At 42.7% G+C, this 27,691-nt stretch overlaps 1 protein-coding gene across 1 annotated transcript in view; it reads right to left on the minus strand.

The window, feature by feature from the left end:
- Nucleotides 1-6,940: 6,940 nt before the first annotated feature.
- Nucleotides 6,941-27,691, minus strand: part of LOC110502477 (VPS10 domain-containing receptor SorCS1-like) — a 110,036-nt gene continuing 89,285 nt past the window's right edge. The window contains exons 24-27 of the mRNA XM_021580517.2: nucleotides 10,787-10,886; nucleotides 10,113-10,221; nucleotides 8,890-9,041; nucleotides 6,941-8,037 (exon numbers count right to left, since the gene is read on the minus strand). Of these exons, the coding sequence (XP_021436192.2) occupies nucleotides 7,979-8,037; nucleotides 8,890-9,041; nucleotides 10,113-10,221; nucleotides 10,787-10,886 (420 nt within the window). The 3' untranslated portion in view covers nucleotides 6,941-7,978. The remainder of the gene's footprint in view (nucleotides 8,038-8,889; nucleotides 9,042-10,112; nucleotides 10,222-10,786; nucleotides 10,887-27,691) is intronic.

Below are 27,691 nucleotides of genomic sequence, written 5' to 3' on the forward strand. Positions count from 1 at the left end.
GTCCCGTGCTTCGCGGTTGGGATGGTGTTCTTCAGCTTGCAAGCCTCCCCCTTTCTCCTCCTAACGTAACGATGGTCATTATGGCCAAACAGTTATATTTTTGTTTCATCAGACCAGAGGACATTTCTCCAAAAAGTACGATGTCCCCATGTGAAGTTGCAAACCGTAGTTTGGCTTTTTTATGGTGGTTTTGGAGCAGTGGCTGCTTCCTTGCTCAGCGGCTTTTCAGGTTATCTCGAAAAAGGACTCGTTTTACTGTGGATATAGATACTTTTGTACCTGCTTCCTCCAGCATCTTCACAGGGTCCTTTGCTGTTGTTCAGGGATTGATTTGCACTTTTTCGCACCAAAGTACGTTCATCTCTAGGAGATAGAATGCATCTCCTTCCTGAGCGGTATGATGGCTGCGTGGTCCCGTGGTGTACTACTGTTTGTACAGATGAATGTGGTACCCTCAGGCATTTGTAAATTGCTCCCAAGGATGAACCAGTCTTGCGGAGGACTACAATTATTTTTTCTGAGGTCTTGGCTGATTTCTTTTGATTTTCCCATGATGTCAAGCAAAGAGGCACTGAGTTTGAAGGTAGGCCTTGAAATACATCCACAAGTCCACCTACAATTGACTCAAATGATGTCAATTAGCCTATCAGAAGCTTCTAAAGCCATGATATCATTTTCTGGAATTTTCCAAAGGCACAGTCAACTTAGTGTATGTAAACTTCTGACCCACTGGAATTGTGATACAGTGAAACAATTCCAATTGTTAGAAATATTACTTGCACAAAGTAGACGTCCTAACTGACTTGCCAAAACTATAGTTTGCTAACAAGAAATTTGTGGAGTAGTTGAAAAACAAGTTTTAATGACTAAGTGTATGTAAACTTCCAACTTCAACTGTAAGTGATTTTCAATGTTAATTGTATTATGTACTGTAATATCATTGATTTCTGTGATAATTTTCTGTGACACTGATACTAGTTACTGATAGTAATCTCTTTTGTCAAAAGGTCGCTGTCCTTTCCAGCAGTACATGCCCAGCAAGCCAGCAAAGTATGGCATCAAGACATGGGTGGCTTGTAATGCACAATCCAGTAACGCTTGGAAGATGCACGTATACACAGGGAAGCTAACAGGTGGAGGCCCGGAGAAGAACCAGGGGATGCGGGTTGTGCTTGATGTGACAGATGGACTGAGGGGGCACAATGTCACGTGTGAAAATGTCTTCACCTCTTATGCCTCTGCTGCCTCTTAACTCAGGCAGCAGCTCCTGAAGAGGAAGATCACCATGGTTGGCACAGTTAGAAAGAACAAGCCTGAGCTCCCCCTGCACTCCTTGCAACAAGGGGGAGAGAGGCCTTCTCATCAAAGTTGCCTTCACCCCCACCCTAGTTTCTTACCTCCCTGAGAGGAACAAGAATGTGGTCCTCCTGAGCACACTGCACAAAACAGCTGAGGGCACAAGGCGAGACCCAGATGCAGATGGTTTGAGTCTCTGATATTTATTATAATCCAAGTGGTAGGCAAGAGAATGGTCATGGACAGGCAAAACCAGGTCGGAGTCCAGAAGGTACAGAGGGGCAGGCAGGCTCGAGGTCAGGGCAGGCAGAATGGTCAACAGCCAGTGAAAGTGGCAAATTCAAAACAACAACAATTTCATAATTAAAATTCCTCAAGCAAACAAGTATTTTTCACCATTTTAAAGATCAATTCTTGTTTATCCAGCCACAGTGGCTGAATTCCAAAAGTATTTATAGCGAAAGCACCACAAACGATTATGTTAGGTCACCACCAAGCCACAGAAAAACACAGCCATTTTTCCAGCCAAAGAGAGGAGTCACAAAAAGCAGAAATAGAGATAAGATTAATCCCTAACCTTTGATGATCTTCGTCAGATGACACTCATAGGACTTCATGCTACACAATACATGTATGTTTTGTTTGATAAAGTTCATATTTATATAAAAAAATCTAGGTTTACATTGGCGCGTTACGCTCAGTAGTTCTAAAACATGCGGTGATTGTGCAGAGAACAACATCAAATGACAGAAATACTCATAATAAACATTGATAAAGATACAACTATTATACATGGAACTTTAGATACACTTCTCCTTAATGCAACCGCTGTGTCTGATTTCAAAAAAACTTTATGGAAAAAGCTAACCATGCAATAATCTGAGTACAGCCTTCAGACAACAAAGCAGCCAAAAAGATACCTGCCATATTGGTTAGTCAACATTACTCAGAAATAGCATTTTAAATATTCACTTACCTTTGATGATCTTCATCAGAATGCACTCCCATGAATCCTAGTTACACCATACATGTTTGATTTGCTCGATAATGTCCATCAGTTATGTCCAAATGTCTTCTTTTGTTAGGGCGTTTGGTAAACAAATCCAAAAGCGCGTTCAGGTCGCTCCGAACGTCGGACGAAAAGTTCAAAAATGTCCGTTACAGCCCGTAGAAACATGCCAAACTAAGTATGGATGTCACGAATCCCGCTTCCTGAGTCTGTGTTTGCCTGTGTTTCTGTCCTGGAGTGTGTTTCCGGTGTCCTGGAACGCACCCTGTCTGGTTGCCGGGCGAATTAGCTTGTTGGGAGATCGATGTTCACCCGCACCTGTATCCCATCAGTAATCTGCACACATGTCCTTATCATCACCTCTCCCCTTCAAAAGCGCTGACCTGACATCCATTCCCTGCCGGATCGTTAGCCATGAACAGTATGTTGTGCCAGAGTATCAGCCTCAAGTTGGATAGAATTTGTTTTGTTGTTTGTTACGTATTGCTTGCCTTGAACTTACCTCTGTTTGTTCTGTCTTCAGTTACTCACCCGGATCATTTACCCCATTCCCGCCTGATCGTCAGAGGATTCCGCTTCCCCATTGGATCCACCTATTTACTCCCATCAACTCACCACCGCTACCCACTACACCACCTGGATATATCTACCCATTCACATTCACTTGTAAATAAATACTCACCTTCTTCCTACTCTCCTTGTCCTGGTCTGCTTCTGGGTTCGATTTTGAAGAATCGTGACAGAACGATCCGGCCAAGAATGAACCCAGCGGACCTGGACCTAGACAGCTTGGTCACTTTATCTATTCGGGTAGATAATAGAGTCCGAGAGAGAAGGAGGGATAAGCAGTGGGGCCCATCCAATCAATCAGCAACTCGGTTACCATTCGGTTCAGGAAGTGAACCAGAACGTATTGATCGTTATTCCCCACACGGGATTAGTGGAGGGGTCTTGCCACCAGAGCCTGAATCAATGCAAGTGGGGCGACACGGGCTAACTAAGGAGGAGCGCCAACGTAGACGTGAGACCAACAGCTGTCTCTACTGTGGTAGCTCAGGACATTACATCTCCGCTTGTCCACAGCGCTCGTTAAACTGCCCGGAATTTTAGCGAGCCAGACTCAACCTCTCAAGAATCCTGTCAGACCCCGTTTTCCTGCGACCCTTATGAATAAGGATCAGAGCTTAGAGATGAACGCTTTTATCGATTCAGGTGCCGATGGCAGCTTTATTGATGCTGACTTGGTGGAACAGCTGGGGCTTTCCAAGGAGCAATTGCTGGAAGCCATTGAAGCAACCTCTCTGAACGGCAGTAGTCTGGCACGGATCACTATGAGGACTGAACCGGTTAAGATGTTGTTGTCGGGTAATCATTCAGAGTTTATCTCCTTCTTCATTCTGTCCTCGCCCCATGTTCCTCTGGTTCTTGGTTACCCCTGGCTGAAGGAACACAATCCCTCGTTTGATTGGGTGACGGGTAAGGTAACTAGTTGGAGCATTGATTGTCATGCTAACTGTCTTAGGACTGCCTGTTCTCCTGCCATTTCCAGTCAGGTCAGTGACTCTGCTCCTCCTGATTTGTCCCTGGTTCCAGAAACATATCACGAGTTGGGTGAAGTTTTCAGTAAACAGAAGGCTCAGTCTCTTCCTCCCCACCGACCTTATGACTGTGCGATTAATCTGTTTCCTGGAGCCGCCTTTCCCAAAGGACGGTTATACAGTATCTCTTGACCTGAACGTGAGGCCTTGGAGACCTACATCAAGGAGTCTCTAGCTGCAAGTCTCATTCTCATCGTCATCACCTCTGGGAGCAGGATTTTTTTTTGTGAGCAAGAAGGATGGCACTCTTCGACCGTGTATTGATTATCGGGGTTTGAATGATATTACGGTCAAGAATAAGTATCCCCTGCCCTTGATGAGCTCGGCTTTCGATTCTTTACAGGGTGCTACGGTTTTTACGAAGCTTGATTTACGTAATGCTTATCATTTGGTTCGGATCAAAGAGGGGGACGAGTGGTTGACTGGGTTCAATACTCTGATGGGACATTTCGAGTACCAGGTGATGCCGTTTGGACTGACCAACGCTCCTGCTGTGTTCCAAAGTATGGTGAATGACGTTCTGAGAGATATGATTGGTATTTTTGTGTTCGTTTACCTGGATGATATCCTCATCTTCTCGAAGGAGCTTTCTAGCCACGTTCAACATGTCAAGCAGGTCCTGCAGCGGTTATTGGAGAACCGTCTGTTCGTGAAGTGTGATTTTCACGCCCACACAACGTCCTTCCTCGGTTACATCATCTCCAGGGGAGAGATCAAGATGGACCAAGAGAAGGTTCGGGCGGTTCGGGATTGGGTCCAGCCCGGTTCGAGATTGCAGCTCCAGAGATTCCTGGGGTTTGCAAATTTTTATCGGAGGTTTATCCGTGATTACAGCCGGGTGGCCGCCCCTTTAACTGTACTGACGTCTTGCACCAGAAAGTTCTGTTGGTCTCCTGAGGCAGACCGAGCATTTCTAGATTTGAAGAGCCGATTCACCAACGCCCCGATTCTCTCTCAACCTGACACTTCCCGTCAGTTCGTTGTGGAGGTGGATGCGTCTGATGTGGGGGTGGGCGCCATCCTGTCCCAGCGTAGCTCCACTGACGGTAAACTCCATCCCTGCGCCTTCTACTCTTGTCGTCTTTCTCCAGCTGAAAGAAACTACGATGTGGGTAACCGGGAGCTTCTCGCTGTGAAGCTTGCCTTAGAGGAGTGGCGTCACTGGTTGGAGGGAGCGGAGCAACCGTTTGTGGTCTGGACTGACCACAAGAATCTGGCTTACGTGCAATCGGCTAAACGTCTCAACTCTCGTCAGGCCCGGTGGGCTTTGTTTTTTGGACGCTTCAATTTTTCCCTGACGTTCCGACCTGGGTCGAAGAACGGGAAGGCGGACGCCCTGTCCCGGATGTTCTCCAAGACAGAGGAGAGTGAGGCCAAGACTGAGACGATTCTTCCCCAGAACGTTATCGTGGGAGCCGTTACATGGAGGATTGAGGAGGAGGTGATGGCGGCTCTTCGGACACAGCCTAGGCCCGGTAACGGTCCACCCGGTCGGTTGTTCGTGCCTGAGTCGGTTCGTTCTGCTGTCCTTCAGTGGTCCCACGCCAGCAAGATAGCTTGTCACCCTCGTGTTGCTCGGACTATGGCGCTACTGCGCAGACGATTTTGGTGGCCTGCCATGGGAGAAGATACCCGGAGGTTTGTTGCCGCTTGTCCTGTTTGTGCGCAGAATAAGAGTACCAATCGGGCCAGCTCTGGGCTTCTTCACCCCCTACCTATTCCCCGACGACCTTGGTCGCATCTGGCCCTGGATTTTGTCACGGCCCTCTTCTGTTGGTAACACGGTTATTCTGACCATTGTGGATAGATTCAGCAAGTTTGCCCACTTTGTTCCCCTCTCCAAGCTGCCTTCTGCCACTGAGACGTCCGAGATCCTGGTTAGGGAGGTGTTCAGGGTCCACGGGTTGCCCTGTGACATTGTTTCTGACCGTGGTCCTCAGTTTACCTCTGCTGTCTGGAAATCCTTCTGTTTTTCTCACATCTGGATTTCACCCCCAATCTAATGGTCAGGCGGAGAGAGCCAACCAGAAGATGGAGTCCACGCTGCGTTGTCTTGTCTCCTCTGATCCCACCTCTTGGTCATCTCAATTACCCTGGGTCGAGTATGCCCATAATACCATTCCTTCATCTGCCACTGGGATGTCCCCCTTCCAATGCCTGTACGGATACCAACCTCCCTTGTTTCCTTCTCAGGAGAGGGATCTTACGGTCCCTTCTGTCCAGGCCCACGTTCGTCGTTGCCACCGGACCTGGCATCGGGCCAGGAAGGTTCTCCTTAGAGTTTCTGACCGGTATCAGATCCAGGCGAATCGTCGCCGTATTCCTGCTCCCGCTTATACCATCGGAGATAAGGTGTGGTTGGCTACACGGGATCTTCCTCTACGGACTGAGTCAAGGAAACTGTCACCAAAGTTCATTGGTCCGTTCGTGGTGGAGAGAATCATTAACCCTGCTGTGGTCCGACTCAAATTGCCGGCAACGCTTCGAGTACACCCCACCTTTCATGTCTCCTGCCTCAAGCCGGTTCACCTCAGTCCTCTGTTGCCCCCTCCTCCTCGTCCTCCTCCTCCTCGGATGATCGGAGGTGGTCCTGTCTACACGGTGCGCCGCATCATGGACTCCAGACGGCGGGGTCAAGGGTTCCAATATCTCGTGGATTGGGAAGGATATGGTCCAGAGGAGAGGAGTTGGATTCCTCGGCGTCAGATCCTTGATGACGACCTGCTTCGTGACTTCTACCGCCTGCACCCTGGCGCTCCAGGTAGTCCGCCCGGTGGCGTTCGTCGGAGGGGGGGTACTGTCACGAATCCCGCTTCCTGAGTCTGTTGGGGCAGGCTGGGGCAGGCAAGAGGAGGAGATTCCAATTCTGCCTCCCAAAGAAGGACTGTAAAACAAACACTATGTGCTGCACATGTGAGAAATACATCCATGCACACACACTTGCACACTGTCCTACATGTGCTAATTAGAGTTGATTGATTTATGTTCTTCACATTTTCGTTTTGTATCTATTATCTTATTTTATTATTATTTATTGTTGTTGTTTATACACTTTGTGGGTGGGGGCAATGGTTAAAAAATGGGAGAAGACTTGTATTTTGTAGTTGAAATCCTCATTGTACAGTATATAATAATACATCACCACGTTGCCAAAAGTTAGTTTCCTTTCAATAAAATTCATTCAAAACTACTTTCTGCACATTTCTGCTACTTTCTTAGGCTACACAAGTGCTATCTCTTGATATTTAAAAAAAAATATTTACACCTATGCAGTACCTTTAGCAATAATACTAATAATAATAATAAACCTCTACTTTAGTAAAGAAAACAATTACAACAGGTGTGTTGTATTATAAAAATGAGTAGTGTCCACTGATTAAATGCAGTCTTTCTGCATTGTGAAGAGGGAAAACCCAGATATTCACAAAGTTTGTGATGAATGACTGATTGTTTCTTCATGCAAAATAGATTTGGGGTTTAAAATTAAGCTGCTTCATTTTTGGGGTTTAGTGAAAAGGGGAGTATACAGAATGTTAAGACTACACAATGGTTATGTTCAAGGTCATAATAGAGAGAAAGAGAGAAAAGTGCATAAAAAGGGAATAACGTTCCATTTACAGGTGCTTAACTCGGGTCGGAATCGGGACCTAAGTACACTTAACTTACACATCCTCCACACACCTACCACCAGAGACGTACTAGGAATGGAACACTCAAGAGAAATAGATTACTGTACATTACTGTTGCTTTACTGTTGCTTGTCTTGAAGTCATACACACGACTGTAACCAGCTGAGTCAAATTATCTTTAGTTCAGCAGTTCTGTAATTACCCTATTTTCACAAACGTGCAATGTTCTTGCAAAAATACAAGTATTTCGATTAAAAATGACCCTTTTCAAGACGCCAGTAAAATCTGTAGTCTCCTCCTATAGTCCAGGCAGCACAGTGTAAGATGGTCTGTCCATGCATGGGTAGAAAACACTGGAGACCTTCCATTTGTTCTGTGGTTTCAGAGAATGCTGGAAGCAACTGCCAAAAAGATGTATTGCTTACAAGTTGGCTGTAGACTCAGCATTAAAACATATGGGGAGTTTCATCTGAGAGTTTGACATCTGTGTGAGATGGTAGGTATCCTAGCCAGAGACAGGTGACACAAGAGACAGATAATAAATTATGTATCAGCATTAGCACACTAGCATATCTATTTTTCCATGCAAGCATATCCATCTTCCATGCTAACAAATCTTGCTTGACATTTGGAAGGATTACATCAACTACAGCTCTACAGAGTCATTTATCACAATTCTAATATAGCATTCTCACTGCACTGCTACATTCTTAGGACAATAATTAATTCAAATATTCAAAAATAACTTCAGCATGCAATTGAATTAATTTAGGTTTTTTGGCATGATAGGGCACTATCTCACATTACCAAAGCAAACATATAGGAATGTATCAACTTAATGAGGAGAGTAAGGACATTGCAATTTCAATGTATTGTTTTGATCTACCTGTGAACACGTTTCAAAATAATAAGTAATTCAGTAAAACAATTGTGCAAAAGGTTGGCAATTAAGGCCATGTTTCTACTTAACCAGAGTCAGATGAACTCATGGATACCATTTTTATGTCTCTGCGTGCAGTTTGAAGGAAGTTGAAGGTAGTTTCTGGGAAGAAAAGTCATTTCTGGTAGCATGCTAGCTGTTCCTGTAGACTTCCAGTCATTGTGCTAACGTTAGTTAGCAAAGGGACCAGAAACGACCTTCAACTGACTACAAACTGCAAGTAAAGGCACAAATTGTATCCATGAGTTCATCTGACTCTGGGTAAATATTGCCAAAATGTTGAACTATCCCTTTAATAGACCAGTACACCACTATATAAAGGTAAAATAAGTGCATTTATAGCTGTCTCATCAATAGGCCCATGAGTTATTCTTGACTACTTATCAGTAACTGTCCTCTTTATGAAGGATACCTTACCTATGCCACGTGCATCTGGCCCTATGTCCAAGTGCTCCAAAGTGCTCACCATGTCCCCCTCAGGGTTTGGGACAGCTATAGACACCACCGAAGGGATCACTTCCTGTTGTTTCTCTCGCTCATTTGTGTGGATGTTGATGCCAGGGATCTTCCTATAGGAAATAGACGTTGTAGAAAATAGTTAAGAGGATTAACAGCAAGTCAAATGAATAGTAAATACATTGTTAGCTCCCAGCTAGCACATTTGGTTCCTTGGAAGTTGTTGGAACGTATGTTTTTGGTTTCACATTGGTTGTGGGAACTCAGAATTGTATGTGCTAGCTTGGTTCTCTGCTTAATCACTTGTGAAATATATCTCATAAAATATATTTACCACCGATGAGGGAAAAATTTAGTAAAATTCCCTGTTTAATTTTCTGATAATTCTGGGTTTCATGGGGTATTTACAGTACTTTTTCACTGCCGTGATAAATGTTGAACTATGAACAACCCTCATTATCTTTAAAAGTGACAGATTCACACACTTTAATACTTTGAGTATAGTAATAATTTAAACTTGTGAAAGAGTGTGGTCTTTTGCAATGCAATGGAAGCAGGGGTGGTAAGTACCCTAGAGGTTAGAGCATTGGTAACTGAAAGGTTGCTAGATCAAATCCCCAACCTGACAAGGTAAAAGAAATCGTTCTGCCCCTGAACAAGGCAGTTAACCCACTATTCCTAGGCCGTCACTGTAAATAAGAATTTGTTCTTAACTGACTTGCCTAGTTAAATAATAGAGGATACTATCCATTTTATATGACATTGTATGTTGTCTCGGGTCTTATCTTTTCAACCATTGCTGCCATTCTGTTGAATGCCTCTCCCTGAATGACTCTATTTCAGCATTTCAGAAATGTCAACATTCATATTTTTAGATAGATGAATACTGCAGAATACTGACTGCAAAATACTTACACTCATTCAGCACTTAAAACATTGATTCGACTGTCATTCCTGGGAATATTCAAGAGTATAGGAAAGAGAAGAGTGTCTTTGATGATGTCCAATTGTTAGGATGTCTCTAAAGATAGTTCATGATATTTTGACTAGTTTATGCTATTGGATTCAAGAAACAAGATGTACATATTCATTTGCTTAAGGATTGGCGTGTGAGAATGGCCTAAATTGACACTATCACTCTCATTAGAATCGGCTTAGTTCAAATGAAGTCGGGGATACTTTACCTTTTGAACTTGTAGATAACGAAAACTGCCAAACCCACAAATACGACTGACACTAGCATAATGACTGTAGCACCATTGTGACCACTCTCACTGGTGTCCATGATAGGAGCTTGGGGAAAAAATAGAGGGGGGGAAAAAGTATTTAGACACAAGACAAAGAGAGAAATAGAGGGCTGTCTTTTCTTCTGGAATCAAACTCCCAAGTGCTGTGAGGATTTTCAACACCAAAGTGTAACTGAATCTGACCTCAATGATCAAAACAACATGTGTTATGTCTTTCTTATACCGTTCTCATAAAGCTGTTGTGGTACTAGACTTCTCAACAGCAGTTAGCCTAAAGGGTAGAGTAGCACAATGCTATGCAACCTGGAAGGTTGCTGGTTCAAATCTCTGGAGCAATCTCCTGCTGTTTTGGCCATAAGCAAGTCACCTAATAAAACATGTTGCTCCCGGTGCATTGCTCTGTGGCTGACCCTGTGCTAACAACCTCTCAAGTGTGCGTGGGTGTAGAGACTGTTATTGTTCCATTTCATAATAACATCATTGCCAAAATGGCCAACATGCAAAACCCTATGAATTGATTGTAATTGCATAGTAGTAGGCAGGACCTTATATCTTTAACTATCCTATAGCCAGACATCAGACTATACTGTGAACACAGCAGACTGGCTGACCTGGAGACAGTTGTGTGGCATAGACGTTAATCTGAACCCCAGGCTGCAGAGTAAACTGGATGAGGTCTTGATTCAGGGCACTTAGCAGGACTAGAGAGAGCTGTGGAGGAATAAACACAGCTCTGGTTTCACACTCATCAATATTTCAAGCTCAATCATGATCAGTAACTATAGCTTTTTTTAAAGAGGGGCAAGTGTTGATATGACATGTAAAGGCCTACTGTAATAACATTTCTGTCAAAAGGCTAACATACCAATCATAGCAATATAAATCCTATCAGGAAAAATTGCCTTGGTTATGAAAGACAAGAGTTACTGACATTTGAAAAATGTATGTCGCTTTTCCAATACTTTTTCCTTCACTGGTGATTTTTTGTTTTGGATGTTTTTTGCTTATTAAAATAATAATGAAGTAGTTCAAAAAAGTATTAAAAAAAAACATTTAAATTCTAAAAATCTGCCTTTCCCCCACATTTTTCTCCCAATGCTCTATGATTTTCCCTGTTTTACCCTTACAATTTTTTTTTTGCAGGAAACTTCCTGCAAGTTTGTGGTAAATTTGATGCAAAATAAATAGTGTGCCACATAATGAAGCCAGACGTTTGCAGATTTTTGCCACTAGTGGTGAACCCGCGGCAAACAGTTCCCTCAAGTTTCTATTTGAATCTGTAGCAAACCTTTATTGCCGTTATGCCTAAAACAAATGCAATATATATTTAAAAAAATTAAATACCCGTATAAATAGCTATTCTTGTTTATTTTCCCCATTAAAAACAGTCTTACATATCTGTCTAGGTGAGACTGCAGCTGTTAAAATACAATAAATAATTTTCATTCTGAATTGAAATAAACTGACTGATCACATCACACAGATGTATAACAGAACCACAGGAGGCTGCTGAGGGGAGGGAGATTCATAATAATGGCTGGAACAGAGCGACTGGAATGGCACCAAACACCTGGAAACCATGTGTTTGATGTATTTGATACCATTCCGCTAATTCTGCTTCAACCATTACCATGAGCCTGTCCTCCCCAATTAAGGTGCCACCAACCGCCTGTGAACAAAGCACACACACACACACACACACACACACACACACACACACACACACACAGGCTCAGTTTTTGATAATGCAACCCTAAGTAACAGTACAGATAAAAAATAAAAATGGCTTGCTTTTGAAGCTAAGCAGGGTTGGTCCTGGTCAGTCCCTGGATGGGAGACCAGATGCTGCTGGAAGTGGTGTTGGAGGGCCAGTAGGAGGCTCTCTTTCCTCTGATCTAAAAAATATTGCAATGCCCTATACACTGCCCTGTATAGGGTGCTGTATTTCAGATGGGATGTTAAGCAGGTGTCCTGACTCTCTGAGGTCATTAAATATCCCATGGCACTTATTGTAAGAGTAGGGGTGCTAACCCTGGTGTCCTGTCTAAATTCCCAAGCTGTCGCTCATACCATCATGGTCACCTAATCATCTCCAGCTTACAATTGGCTCATTCATCCCACTCCTATAACTATTCCCCAGGTTGTTGCTGTAAATGAGAATGTGTTCTCAGTCAACTTACCTGGTAAAAAAATTAAATCTTTCTGTAGAAAGTATAGGTTGGAACTGTTGCTGATAAAATACAATATATAATGTGTATTCTGAACTGGAATAAACTGATTGATCACATCACACAGATGTAGACGAGCACACACACACACACACAGTCCTAATGAGAGGTGTGTGACTGGTTGAAGTTTTCAACAACCAGGTCTATTCTGGGCTTAGGTTTTGACAGTGCAACCCTGAGGTCATGCATGAAGTCTGTTTCTGTGCTTGTTTTTAAAGTATGCCAGAATTGATAATCTGACTCGCATAGCTATGTGGTGCCAAACTAGATCAGAACATCTACTGCTTTCACAGCCAGGCAGGAGACCGCTTCCTGCTGTAGATGAGCAACCCATAACTGTGTGAGTGTGTTTGCCTCCAAAAGCATCTTGCTTCCATTGCTTCCTTGTAGCGTCACTAAGGCCTCCATCTCAGGCAGACTAGTCCTAGGTCTGATGAGGACACTGCTTGAAAAGGATACCTCACCCATTGAAGTTTTTTTAGATTTCTGTGGGTTAGGAAAGTACAGGTCAAAGTTCTGCTGCAGGCTGGTCATGTGCTCAGCCATGTCCTTCTTCACAGCTTTACATAGGGGGGAAACTTACAGCTGCATGTGAGCTGACAGAACAGGGAACATGCCATATGCTCCAGCCTTCAGCTGTGACTGCCACGATCCCAGGCATGCAGCGAATCCTTTGATGCCATCTTCAAGCTCCAAAATGGTTGATTCCTTGCCCTGGAGGCTTGTGTTCAACTCATTGAGTTTTCTGAAAATGTCAACCAGGTAAGCCAGCCTAGCCAACCACAGTTTGTCACCGAATAGGACTGCAAGGTCGCTGTCCTCTTTCTTCAGATAGGCCAGAACCTCCTCTCTCAGTACCCACAGCCTCTCCAGGACCCTCCCCTAACCTCAAAAAGAAAGAGCAGGTGCTTATGGTCTGCTCCCATCTCCTTGCAAAGCTCTCTGAACAGTCTTGTTTGAATAGGTCTCTTCTTGGTCAGATTCACCATCTTCACGACTGAGTCAAAAACAGCCCCTAGTTTAGGTTGTAATGCTTTGCTGGCCAAAGACTGTCTGTGCAGAATACAATGTGCCAGTTTCACGTTGGGCACCACTCTGTGGACATGAGCTATGAATCTGGAGTTGCACCCAGTCATGCATCTTGCACAATCAGTGCAAATACCAACACAATTTGCCCAGTCAATTTGTAAGTCTTTCAAATGAGTGTCTACCACCCTAAAAATGTCCTCTCCCCTTGTTGTTGTTTGTAGATGGTCACAGAAAAGAAATTCCTCCTGGATATCGTCATCAAATACGTATCATGCATATACCGTCTATTGCGGAATTCCAGCCACATCTGCTGACTCGTCTAATTGAAATCTTTACTATCACGGATGCTTCTATGTCAACTGACATATCTCTTATTATTTTGCCTACTGTGTCATTCTTTTGCCTACTGAGTCCTCTTTTTTTACTGCCTCCTCACCCAAAAGAGATACACAGACATCCCTCAGGCAGGGTTTGATGAGCTCCTCTCCTATAGTGTGGGGCTTCTTTGATTTGGCTATATTTAGGCTCACCTAGTATGAAGCTTTGAGGATAGCTCTGTTCCCTTTGAAGGTCTGTTAGAGAAGCAGAGAAAGCCTTTTGTCAAAACCAATAACAATGAACTATCATGTAAAAATATTTTTATCTAAATATGACCTTCTCTTTTTTTTTATTTTTTATTTCACCTTTATTTAACCAGGTAGGCTAGTTGAGAACAAGTTCTCATTTGCAACTGCGACCTGGCCAAGATAAGGCATAGCAGTGTGAACAGACAACACAAAGTTACACATGGAGTAAACAATTAACAAGTCAATAACACAGTAGAAAAAAGGGGAGTCTATATATACATTGTGTGCAAAAGGCATGAGAAGGTATGCAAATAATTACAATTATGCAGATTAACACTGGAGTGATAAATGATCAGATGGTTATGTAAAGGTAGAGATAGAGATATTGGTGTGCAAAAGAGCAGAAAAATAAATAAATAAAAACAGTATGGGGATGAGGTAGGTGAAAATGGGTGGGCTATTTACCAATAGACTATGTACAGCTGCAGCGATCGGTTAGCTGCTCAGATAGCAGATGTTTGAAGTTGGTGAGGGAGATAAAAGTCTCCAACTTCAGCGATTTTTGCAATTCGTTCCAATCACAGGCAGCAGAGAACTGGAACGAAAGGCGGCCAAATGAGGTGTTGGCTTTAGGGATGATCAGTGAGATACACCTGCTGGAGCGCGTGGGTGTTGCCATCGTAACCAGTGAACTGAGATAAGGCGGAGCTTTACCTAGCATGGACTTGTAGATGACCTGGAGCCAGTGGGTCTGGCGACGAATATGTAGCGAGGGCCAGCCGACTAGAGCATACAAGTCGCAGTGGTGGGTGGTATAAGGTGCTTTAGTGACAAAACGGATGGCACTGTGATAAACTGCATCCAGTTTGCTGAGTAGAGTGTTGGAAGCAATTTTGTAGATGACATCGCCGAAGTCGAGGATCGGTAGGATAGTCAGTTTTACTAGGGTAAGTTTGGCGGCGTGAGTGAAGGAGGCTTTGTTGCGGAATAGAAAGCCGACTCTTGATTTGATTTTCGATTGGAGATGTTTGATATGGGTCTGGAAGGAGAGTTTAGAGTCTAGCCAGACACCTAGGTACTTATAGATGTCCACATATTCAAGGTCGGAACCATCCAGGGTGGTGATGCTGGTCAGGCGTGCGGGTGCAGGCAGCGAACGGTTGAAAAGCATGCATTTGGTTTTACTAGCGTTTAAGAGCAGTTGGAGGCCACGGAAGGAGTGCTGTATGGCATTGAAGCTCGTTTGGAGGTTAGATAGCACAGTGTCCAAGGACGGGCCGGAAGTATATAGAATGGTGTCGTCTGCGTAGAGGTGGATCAGGGAATCGCCCGCAGCATGAGAAACATCATTGATATATACAGAGAAAAGAGTCGGCCCGAGAATTGAACCCTGTGGCACCCCCATAGAGACTGCCAGAGGACCGGACAGCATGCCCTCCGATTTGACACACTGAACTCTGTCTGCAAAGTAATTGGTGAACCAGGCAAGGCAGTCATCCGAAAAACCGAGGCTACTGAGTCTGCCGATAAGAATGCGGTGATTGACAGAGTCGAAAGCCTTGGCAAGGTCTATGAAGACGGCTGCACAGTACTGTCTTTTATCGATGGCGGTTATGATATCGTTTAGTACCTTGAGCGTGGCTGAGGTACACCCGTGACCGGCTCGGAAACCAGATTGCACAGCGGAGAAGGTACGGTGGGATTCAAGATGGTCAGTGACCTGTTTGTTGACTTGGCTTTCGAAGACCTTAGATAGGCAGGGCAGGATGGATATAGGTCTGTAACAGTTTGGGTCCAGGGTGTCGCCCCCTTTGAAGAGGGGGATGACTGCGGCAGCTTTCCAATCCTTGGGGATCTCAGACGATATGAAAGAGAGGTTGAACAGGCTGGTAATAGGGGTTGCGACAATGGCGGCAGATAGTTTCAGGAATAGAGGGTCCAGATTGTCAAGCCCAGCTGATTTGTACGGGTCCAGGTTTTGCAGCTCTTTCAGAACATCTGCTATCTGGATTTGGGTAAAGGAGAACCTGGAGAGGCTTGGGCGAGTAGCTGCGGGGGGGGGGGAGCTGTTGGACGAGGTTGGAGTAGCCAGGCGGAAGGCATGGCCAGCCGTTGAGAAATGCTTGTTGAAGTTTTCGATAATCATGGATTTATCGGTGGTGACCGTGTTACCTAGCCTCAGTGCAGTGGGCAGCTGGGAGGAGGTGCTCTTGTTCTCCATGGACTTCACAGTGTCCCAGAACTTTTTGGAGTTGGAGCTACAAGATGCAAACTTCTGCCAACACTCTTGATTTACAGTTGAATTCGGAAGTTTACATACACTTAGGTTGGAGTCATTAAAACTAGTTTTTCAACCACTCCACAAAAATCTTTTTAACAAACTATAGTTTTGGCATGGCACAAGACATTTTTCCAACAATTGTTTACGGACAGATTATTTCACTTTTAACTCACTGTATCATAAATCCAGTGGATCAGAAGTTTACATTCACTAAGTTGACTGTGCCTTTAAGCAGCTTGGAAAATTCCCGAAAATGATGTCATGGCTTTAGAAGCTTCTGATAGGCTAACTGGCTAACTTAAATCAGATAAATCTCAGCAGCTTCCGTTTTTTCTTCATACTCAAAAGCACTCTTCAGTGCCACAGGGCAAGTCTCCCCAAGGGACCTGAAGTAGGAAGTAAGAGCTGGCCAGCTTTGCAGGAGACGATTGACAGCTGGATGAAGAGCGAGCCATCGTGTGCAAACATGTCGCAGAATTTCACTCCATTCAATGTCAACAAAGGCAAAAAAATGCAAGCGGTTCCTCTCTTCGGGAAGCAGATACTGAGACGTGGCTGTAGATCTTTAAAACAACTGTCTCAATATCCACTGACAGCTGATCACAATCCTTCTTGCAGGCATTAGGAGCTATGTGTGCTGGGCAATTAGCTTTCAGAAAGCGATTGTTGGCACTGCTCAATAACTGGTAAACAGAGAGGTGTTTTCCAAAGTTGACATTGGCATTATCTGCTGCATATCTGCTGTGATGTGTCTAATATCCAGTTCAAGCTTTTCCAGATAATTCATCCGAGCTTGATGGATGCCATTTGCAGTTTCATCATTGTCGTAAAAGTCAAGTAACTTGCACTGCACTCCATCAGACACAGAGAAATATCTCACGCACACTGGAAACATGTTTCTATTTCCCTTGTTTGAGGCATCCCTGGCAACTGGGAAATACACGGGCTCACCTTAGGTCGGGGACACATCATCTAAAATATCCGGCACAGTATTTGGTCCTAAAACATTCAGTGTAATAATCTAACCTTTGTTCTTCCCAAGTGCATCTTCTTCACATCATTTGAGTCATGAAACAAAGCACCTTTGAGCTTAACAAGACAGTTGGTGCTGTTGTAGCCGGAGTCTGTGTTTAACCGAATGGTACACATACGAGGCTTCGCTTTCCGTGATATTGTTATTTTCCGCAGTAGACGTCATGAAGAATGCACCGATATTGCTAGCACCTTTAGCTAGCTTGGTCTTCTTGTGCATTTCTGTGGATGCATGCTGAGTTAGGTCATTCTCCCCTCCATGGCCTATTGAGAATTCCCGACGGCATAAAGTACAGAAAGCTTTCGTCGAGTCACCACTGATGGGCTTAACCCACGTCTTTTTGTTTCTTATTGTTTGTTGTAGCTGCAAAGTCTTTTCTTTTTTTTTGCAGGTTTATCCAGATTTCCTTGATATGCCAAACCGACCAAACAACAACAGAAATGACTTTGTAGGAATTGGTGCGTTTACGCTATACTGTGATTGGATGAATATACGGGACAAGGGAGTGTCCCATACGGGACAAACCAATTTAGCCCTATATAAGGGACATCCCGGGTAATACGGGACAGTTGGCAACCCTAGTCTCTAGCTGGCTTGCTTTGGCTAACGTTAGCTATTAGCTGAGTACGAGGGGATTGTTTGAAAGAGAAACTCACAACGACTACTACGAGAGATGGTGCTCCCTTATTTCTACTTATGCTGTTAAGTGCTGTTCTACCTGTTATACAATTACAACACTGCCTTGCTAGCTGACTTACTCTTCCACTGTCAAAGCACTGTTTCCTGAAGCATCCTGCCCTGTTCTGAAAGAACTCCCTTGGTCTACTGTCATGCTGTGGATGTTTGGTCAGGACATGTCATTTTAATTTGTTCGTTTTGAGAAACTCATTACTAAGCACTTCCCCGCACAAAACACATTGCGGTCGATCCTCGTTATTTCTCAAAGTTTGTACAAATCAAAGAGAGAGAAACTCCTCGCTGTATATGCATTTCATGATGATTGAGCTCAGTCAGAACTTGTGGCTAGCTTGAGTCCATTTGATGACAGCGGTAAGTGATGGCGAGTGGGAATGACAAGTCAGTGGCTGACAGCACATCATCTGCTGCTGAACGACAGCGCTTCAGCGTGTGGGTCGCGGCGTGATCTAGAAAACGGCAGAAAAAGGATCTGGAACACAAGGAAGCACACGGGCATATTCCTCCCAATCATGCGGCTGCCAAACTGAGCTGAGATACCGCTGCTAAACAGTGAGCGCAGTTGCAGTTGGCCAAATCAATTCCAGTAATTAACTAAATAACTATACATTTAGTCAGACATGTCACGACCCACTTTGGGTCTCACTATCTTCTATCTTGTTAATTAAGTGTGTTTGACTAATTGACCACACCTGATCTTAATGAGTGCTTGTTTTGTTTGAGGTGGAGTCTGTTTGAATAGACAAAAATAAACAGCTTTGTATAAGTACAAAAGAATCAACATGCCATGCTAATGTAGCTCCATTCTGGTTCCACAGTGGACTATTTCCATGGAAATAGAACAGAATATCATAGGTACGAATCTCACTGACCCGTGCTCTGTCGTTCTGCCCCTGAAGAAGACAGTTAACCCACCGTTCCCCGGCACCGAAGACGTGGATGTCGATTAAGGCAGCCCTCAGCTCCTCTCTGATTCCGAGGGGTTGGGTTATATGTGGAAGACACATTTCAGTTGAATGCATTCAGTAGTACAAGGTTTCCCCCTTTCCCTTCCCTTCCACAATACAACATAAATGTGTTTGCATGATTAATGCCTAAGCAAATTAATTTCCATGCATCCTATCCTATTAACCGAAGCTAGCAGTGTTATTAAAAGCCTTATTGAAACATGTTCTCAGAACGTTATTTAATTACCTTCAAATGACCTAAAATGTCTATTCTCAAAACATTAATAAAACCTCCCAGGAAAGCTTTCAGGGAACCATAGTTAAATGTAATGCATAACTAAATTGAGATAATAGATTCCTTCCACGATGGGGGAGTAAGGCCCTCCTACTTCAAGGTCTAATTGACGGATGATACAGTATAAGCAAAGGGGTCAATCCCTCTTCAAAGGTTTTGTACCACTCTGATGGGAAGCCGTCGCTCCCTGGAGAATTGTTGTTCTCAAGTCGAGCAACTGCACTCCCTACCTCTTCCTAGAATAGACTGAGTGAAGTACAGAGTAACGGGTATAATCCCTTTCCAATGTGTGGAGGTCCTTCCAGATATCTATCAGTCCCAGTTCTATCAATGAGATATTAATCAACTTTGTGAGGTGCATTTTATTTCTCCTAGTACTGGTCGTGTCCAGATGATTTAACACCAGGTTCAAATTGCCCGTACAAATTGAAATAAATGTGTAAAAAATTACTTTTCACTCTCTGGAGGGACATAAACATGAATGTTAGTTACCTCTTTATGTTTTATTTTCCCCATTACCACCGTTAATCTCTCCTTTTTGTCATTAATTGACTTAATACTTTCAAAATGAACAGAGTTAATAATAATGATCGCCAGACCCCTACTGTGTTTCTATTTAAAAGTATTGTAGAATGTGTTTTTCAGTTTTTCATGTTCCAATTGTGATAAATGGCTTGTGCGTTCTCCTTTTTTATTTTTGAAAAAACCTTACTTCTCTTAATAGGATTGTTCAAACCATTCACGGGCCGAACTCCCAGTGGTTTAATTAGTCATATGTTGCATTATTTTTATACATCAAGATGGTATTGGAACCCCGGTAAACAAAAAAAATTCAAACCCTGAACATCTGGATACAAAATCTCAATAAGATAACAAAAAGTAGACCTTCAAAAAAAATGGGTTGCCCAATGCAGTCCTCCCCACACACCCCCTGTGTGGTCCGAGGAGAAAAATCCATGCTATGTGGAGGCCCCTCTCTAGCAGTGCAGAGATAGTATAAAATTCTCCCTCTACACATTCTAGCTATGACCAGTTTATGACACACACCCGCCAGTCTTGGTTCCTAATCAAAAGAGTCAGTGTTCCGTTTGAAAGATTCACTTCGTTTGTGAGTTTCTGAATAAAACGTTGTTGCAGCTAAAGTAAACAGTCGGAAATAACGTTACGTCAGTATGTTAACCGATTGGCCTTAATCCTCAAGTGACCCTATCCAAGGCTGGGTTATAGCCTATAAACAATGACAGTTTTAGCCCCAAAACAAATTAGCAGAGCTGAGGTTGCAGGCTATTTGGCTAGCTATAAATTGCTTGGTCAACCCAGCCATCTATAGGTGTTATCCACCTACATCATATTTCAGCCCTAGCAAATTCCCCATACCCGTTATTACAAATCACATATATATCCATAGAATTAGATCTCCGTTTGAATTACTGCAGTCTGTCCCTTGCTCATTGTACCGTCTCTTATCCTTCGGCTCTGGCAGAATTCCGCTCCCCTCCCACACGCCTCCACTTCAACACGTGTTGTAGTTGTCTCTCACTGGTGATGCTGTTGAGCCCGTTCTCTCCTCTACCTTGATACTGAATCCCATCTTCCTCATGTCCTGTACAGCCTCAGCCACACTGCTGTAGACCGTTGTCCATGGGGGATTTGCATCTCTGAATCACCTCATGAGCGTAATCGTGGTCGAATGACAGTATGCGTGTTCCATGTTTAATCTTCTTCTGCCAGGCTTTCCTCAAAATCATTTCCTTTGTATTGTATTGGTTTTTGAGCAAGTGCCCTGTATGCTTTCTGGATCGGAAGATCTGTGTCTGTCGGCAGAGAACGTTCATTTTTGAGTAGACATTCAATGAATTGGGGCATATCTCTTCCCTCTGCATCCACAGCAATATCGTAAATATGGATATTGTTGTGCCTGGACCTTCCCTCTCAAGGTCCCTCAGTTTCTCCTATATTCACTGTTGTTGTTTCAATGGAAGAAGTAGAGCTTTGCCAATTTCCATGTTTTGTCCTTCCAGCTATTCGATCCGTGTCTCTGCCCCTTAAAAACTTTACTTTGGGCGTGAAGTTCCCATTACATTTCCTGGAGCCTCGCTGAAACTTCATGTTTGAATTCCTCTAACTCCTTCTTTATTTCCTTCTCAACTTCGTCCTTGAATGTAGTCAGGTTCCCTCTCACTTCGGTTCTAAGTTTGCAGATTTCTCTGCTAATACTTATCAGAATTTCCTTCGCTGGGTTCCTCTCCATCTCACTTTCGACATTGCCGTCTTGCCTTGCTTGTTGAGGGCTGTGTATATCTTCATCCATTTCTGCTTTATCTGACTCTATAACTTGTGTTTTACACTTATTCTGACATCTCGTTCAACTTCCCCCACTCATTTTATACTGAAGCTTAATATATAAACATTTTGAAAAGATGAATTTGGGGGTGAATTATTTACAACCGCCCGGGAGCTTGTTTTCTACATTGCCAATCCATCGCTCACCAACTACATAGTCGGCATAACTAAATGGTATGTCACTTTTCTTCCACCCAAGGATTATACACCTGAATCAGGAAGAAGAAACAACTTGTAGACAACTGGCCCTTAATAACCCCTAGAGTCGATTTTCTGCTGCCACGCAAAAATCTAATTAGCATAATACAAAAATCCCCATAAAAAACTGTCAGTGTAAGATATCTGTCCACCGCATCCGCTGATGTCGCGCTTCCGCATCTGCCCCCACAAGCGTCTTGGGACTCATCTGAAGTCGGCACAGACAATCTGCCAACGTCCGTCTGTAGTGTCCGCAACAGTTTAGGGCAGCCTTTCCTATGGGTCGCGACCCACCGACCTGTTAATGGTGGGTTGCAACGTGTCAGAGTAAATGTTTTATTATTTAATTAATTACTGGAATTGATTTGGCCAAGTGCATCTGTGCTATCTGTTCAGTGCACTCTCTGCTTAGCAGCGGTCTCTGCTCAGTTCGGCAGTTGCGCAAGTGGGAGAGGGAGATGCCAGATCATTTTCTGCACTTTTCTTGAAGATCACTCCACGACACACAAGGCAGCGCTATCATTCAGCAGCAGATGATGCCCTGACAGCCAATGACTTGTCATTCCCACTCGCCATCACTCACCACTGTCATCAAATGTACTCATGCTAGCCACAAGTTCTGACTGAGCTCAACTGTCGTGAAACGCAAAGACAGGGATGAGTTTCTCTCTCTTACTTTGACAAATAAGGAGAAACACAATGTGTTTTGCGCGGAGAAGTGCTTAACGTTAGTAAACAAACAAATTAATAAAATGACACATCCTGACCAGGAAACAGTGCTGATCCTGCTTCAGGAAACAGTGCTTTGACATTGGAAAGGTAAGTCAGCTAGCAAGGCAGTGTTGTAATTTTAGAATAGGCGATGATAAGCAGAAATAGTAACTCTCATAGTAGTAGATGTGAGTTTCTCTTTCAAACAATCCTCCTACATCTGTAATGATTGTTGATTGTCGGAAATGATTGTTGGAAACTAGTCTAGGTTGGAACTGTTTCTGTTAAAATACAAGTAAAAATGTGTATTCTGAACTGGAATAAATTGACTGAAGCAAGATGCTTTTTGAGGCAAACACTCACACAGTTCTGGGTTCTACAGCAGGAAACAGTCTACTGCCTGACTGAGAAAGCAGTAGATGTTAAATGGGGGAAAATAAACATGAATATATATTTACTGTATATGAATATTTAATTTCATTGTTATTTGTTTTTGTCTATATTGCATTTGTTTTAGGCATGAGGGCAATGAAATGTACCGACATTTAGGTATAGTTGCGTATTTTCCTAAGCTTGGGTACCAGGAAAACACAACATTTTGAATTTGGGTCCCAGGCTGAAAAATAAACCCTGCTTTAGGGCTATACACTAATATGACCCTCTGTGGAAAGGTGAGACTCTCACAGACACATACATGTCTGTAGTTTTGCTCTAGGAAGCCCACAGGCCTCACGAGACTTGTCTCTGGTACCAGTTGAAAAAATATAATGAAGTAAACTGTATATAGAGACGGTTTAGTGCCAAAAATAAGGGGGATAATACGTGTCGATTTTTTTACAAATCATTTCTGATCTTTCTCATACAGTTGAAGTCGGAAGTTTACATACACTTAGGTTGGAGTAATTAAAACACACTTATCAACCAATCCACAAATGTCTTGCTAACAAACTATAGTTTTGGCAAGTCGGTTAGGACATCTACTTTGTGCATGACACAAGTAATTTTTCCAACAATTGTTTACAGACAGATTATTTCACTTATTATTATTCACTGTATCACAATTCCAGTGGGTCAGAAGTTTACATACACTAAGTTACAGCTTGGAAAATTCCAGAAAATTATGTCATGGCTTTAGAAGCTTCTGATAGGCTAATTGACATCATGGGGAGGAATTTCCAAATGCCTGAAGGTACCACTTTCATCTGTACAAACAATAGTACGCAAGTATTAACACCATCGGACCACGCAGCCATCATACTGCTCAGGAAGGAGACGCGTTCTGTCTCCTAGAGATTAACATACTTTGGTGCAAAAAGTGCAAATCAATCCCAGAACAACAGCAAAGAACCTTGCGAAGCTGCTGGAGGAAAGAGGTACAAAAATATCTATAGCCACAGTAAAATGAGTCCTATATCGACATAACCTGAAAGGCCGCTCAGCAAGGAAGCAGCCACTGTTCCAAAACTGCCATGAAAAAGCCAGACTATGGTTTGCAACTGCACATGGGGGACAAAGATCATGCTTTTTGGAGAAATGTCCTCTGGTCTGATGAAATAAAAATGGAACTGGTTGGCCATAATGGCCATCATTATGTTTGGACGAGAAAGGGGAAGGCTTGCAAGACTAAGAACACCATCCCAACCGTGAAGCACGGGGGTGGCAGCATCATGTTGTGGGGGTGCTTTGCTGCAGGAGGGGCTGGTGCATTTCACAAAATAGATGGCATCATGAGGGAGAAATGATGTGGATATATTGAAGCAACATTTCAAGACATCAGTAAGGAAGATAAAGCTTGGTCGCAAATGGGTCTTCCAAATGGACAATGACCCCAAGCATACTTCCAAAGTTGTGGCAAAATGGCATAAGAACAACAAAGTCAAGGTATTGGAGTGGCCATCACAAAACCCTGACCTCAGTCCTATAGAGAATTTGTTGGCAGAACTGAAAAAGCATGTGCGAGCAAGAAGGCCTACAAACCTGACTTAGTTACATCAGCTCTGTCAGGAGGAATGGGACAAAATTCACCCAACGTATTGTGGGAAGCTTGTGGAAGGCTACCCAAAACATTTGACCCAAGTTAAACAATTTAAAGGCAATGCAACCAAGTACTAATTGAGTGTATGACAACTTCTGACCCACTGGGAATGTGACGAAAGAAATAAAAGATTAAATAAATCATTATCTCTACTATTATTCTGACATGTCACATTCTTAAAATATTGTGGTGATCCTAACTGACCTACGACAGGGATTTTTTACTAGGATTAATTGTCAGGAATTGTGAAAACTGAGTTTAAATGTAGTTGGCTAAGGTGTAAATAAACTTCCGACTTCAACTGTATCTCTTAGATATAGAACAGACACTTCAGAACAAACTTCCTTAAGATTTTTTGGGGGGGACTATCTGTTGTTCCATGTAGTGAATCTGTTTTTCAATGCATTTTTATGGGCTAATACAAGGCCAAATTTTCATCTAATAATGTTCCTTTTTTTCACTCAAAAAGGCAACAGTTCTGAACTGGGTTTAATATTTTTGTTTGGTTTTAATAATTTTAATTTGGTTCCTTTTCTTTTAAACATCCATTGGTTGAAAGCTCATTGCTCAGTTATCAAGGTCAACATCCCCGTCGTGTTCACATTTCTCTCAAGTAAATGTTGTAGGTAGAGTGCCTTTTTGTCTCACCCATCTACACATAATATCCCATACTGACAAAGTGAAATCTTGTTTTTCAGAATTGTTGCTTATTTATTGAAAATGAAATACAGAAATATCTCATTCACCTAAGCATTCACACCCCTGAGTCAATACATCTTAGAATCATCTTTGGCAGCGATTACAGCATTGCACACCTGGATTGTACAATATTTGCCCATTGTTATTATTTAAAAATGTATCCAAGTCAAATTGGTTGTAGATCATTGCTAGACAACCATTTTCAAATCTTGCCATAGATTTTCAAGTAGATTTAAGTCAAAACTGTATTTTGTCAACTCACATTCACTGTCTTCTTGGGAAGCAACTCCAGGGTAGATTTGGCCTTGTGTTTTAGGTTATTGTCCTGCTGAAAGGTGAATTCATATCCCAATGTCTGGTGTATAAGCAGACTTATCCCGGTTATCCTCTAGGATTTTGCCTGTGCTTAGCTCCATTCCGTTTCTTTTTTATCCTAACAAACTCATCACTCCTGAAAGATTACAAGTATACCCATAGCATGATGCAGCCACCACTATGTTTGAAAATAAACTCATACTGCCAAAAATGTGGCAAAGCAATTATGCTTGGGGAAAATCCAATACAACACATTACTGAGTACCACTCTCCATAATGCCTTGTTGCAAACAGGATGCATGTTTTGGAAATGTTTATTCTGTACAGGCTTCCTTCTTTTCACTCTGTATTGTGGAGTAACTCCAATGTTGTTGACCCATCATCAATTTCCCTCTATCACAGCCATTAAACTCTGTAACTGTTTTAAAGTCACCATTGGTGAAATTCCTGAGCGTTTTATTTCCTCTCCGGCAACTGAGTTAGGAAGGACGCCTGTATCTTTCTAGTGACTGGGTGTATTGAGACACCATCCAAAGTGTACTTAATAACCATACTCAACGGGATATTCAATGTCTGCTTCCCCTATCTACCAATAGGTGCCCTTCTTTGCAAGTCATTGAAAACCTCCCTGGTCTCTGTGGTTGAATCTGTGTTTGAAATTCACTCCTCGACTGAGGGACCTTGCAGATAATTCTATGTGTGGAGTACAGAGATGAGGTAGTGAATAAAAAATAATGTTGAACACTATTATTGCACAGAGAGTGAGACCATGCAACATTTTATATTTGACTTGTTAAGCAAATCTGTACTCCTGAACTTAGGCTTGCAATAACAAAGGGGTTGAATGCTCATTGACTCAAGACATTTCGGCTTTTAATTTTTTTGGTAAAAATTTCTAAAAGCAGAATTCCACTTTGATGTTATGGGGTATTGTGTGTAGACAAGTGACAAAAAAAATTATTTGCATCTGAAAATATGACCAATTTTAGGAAAATTTGCCAAAGATTTGCCACAACTGTTTGCCAGAAGCCTGTTTTTTCATTAAGGGTTCACAGCTAGAAAAAGCAGTAATTTAACAATTTACCAGAAACCATTTAACAAGAGACCAGAAAGCCTTCCCAAAACCTATTCGACTCCTTAGCCATGGCTCACTAATTCCATCTCGCTCTTTCTAAAATCTTTCCACTGGTTAAAATTAGACTGCTCTACACTGTATGAATAATTACTTTTTATTCTAGTGGCATATCAGGGTCAGTAAATCTATAACACATTTTAATAAGCTGTGCCAGACATCACCACCCCCCCACCACACAGACACACACAAACCCAACGTGCACACACACGACACTATAAGATGTGCAATAGTGAACTAAGATATATCAACCTATTGTCTGTGATGTCTTGCCAGGTATTCAGACAGGCTATAGATAAATACATCCACCTAATTCCCAACTCAGGCTGCCCAGCCACTAGTCTCCTCTGATGTGTCCAATTACATGATGCATCATTGTAATTAAATACCTATTAACTCAGTTCAAGACTAACTGCGAGCGACTGGAATTACGTTTACATGTTGCAACATATGCAAATAAGTGTATCATATATTGCATATATACAGTGCCTTGCGAAAGTATTCGGCCCCCTTGAACTTTGCGACCTTTTGCCACATTTCAGGCTTCAAACATAAAGATATAAAACTGAATTTTTTTGTGAAGAATCAACAACAAGTGGGACACAATCATGAAGTGGAACGACATTTATTGGATATTTCAAACTTTTTTAACAAATCAAAAACTGAAAAATTGGGCGTGCAAAATTATTCAGCCCCCTTAAGTTAATACTTTGTAGCGCCACCTTTTGCTGCGATTACAGCTGTAAGTCGCTTGGGGTATGTCTCTATCAGTTTTGCACATCGAGAGACTGAAGTTTTTTCCCATTCCTCCTTGCAAAACAGCTCGAGCTCAGTGAGGTTGGATGGAGAGCATTTGTGAACAGCAGTTTTCAGTTCTTTCCACAGATTCTCGATTGGATTCAGGTCTGGACTTTGACTTGGCCATTCTAACACCTGGATATGTTTATTTTTGAACCATTCCATTGTAGATTTTGCTTTATGTTTTGGATCATTGTCTTGTTGGAAGAC

Source organism: Oncorhynchus mykiss, chromosome 23, assembly GCF_013265735.2.
Source record: "Oncorhynchus mykiss isolate Arlee chromosome 23, USDA_OmykA_1.1, whole genome shotgun sequence".
NCBI classification, from domain to species: Eukaryota; Metazoa; Chordata; class Actinopteri; order Salmoniformes; family Salmonidae; genus Oncorhynchus; species Oncorhynchus mykiss.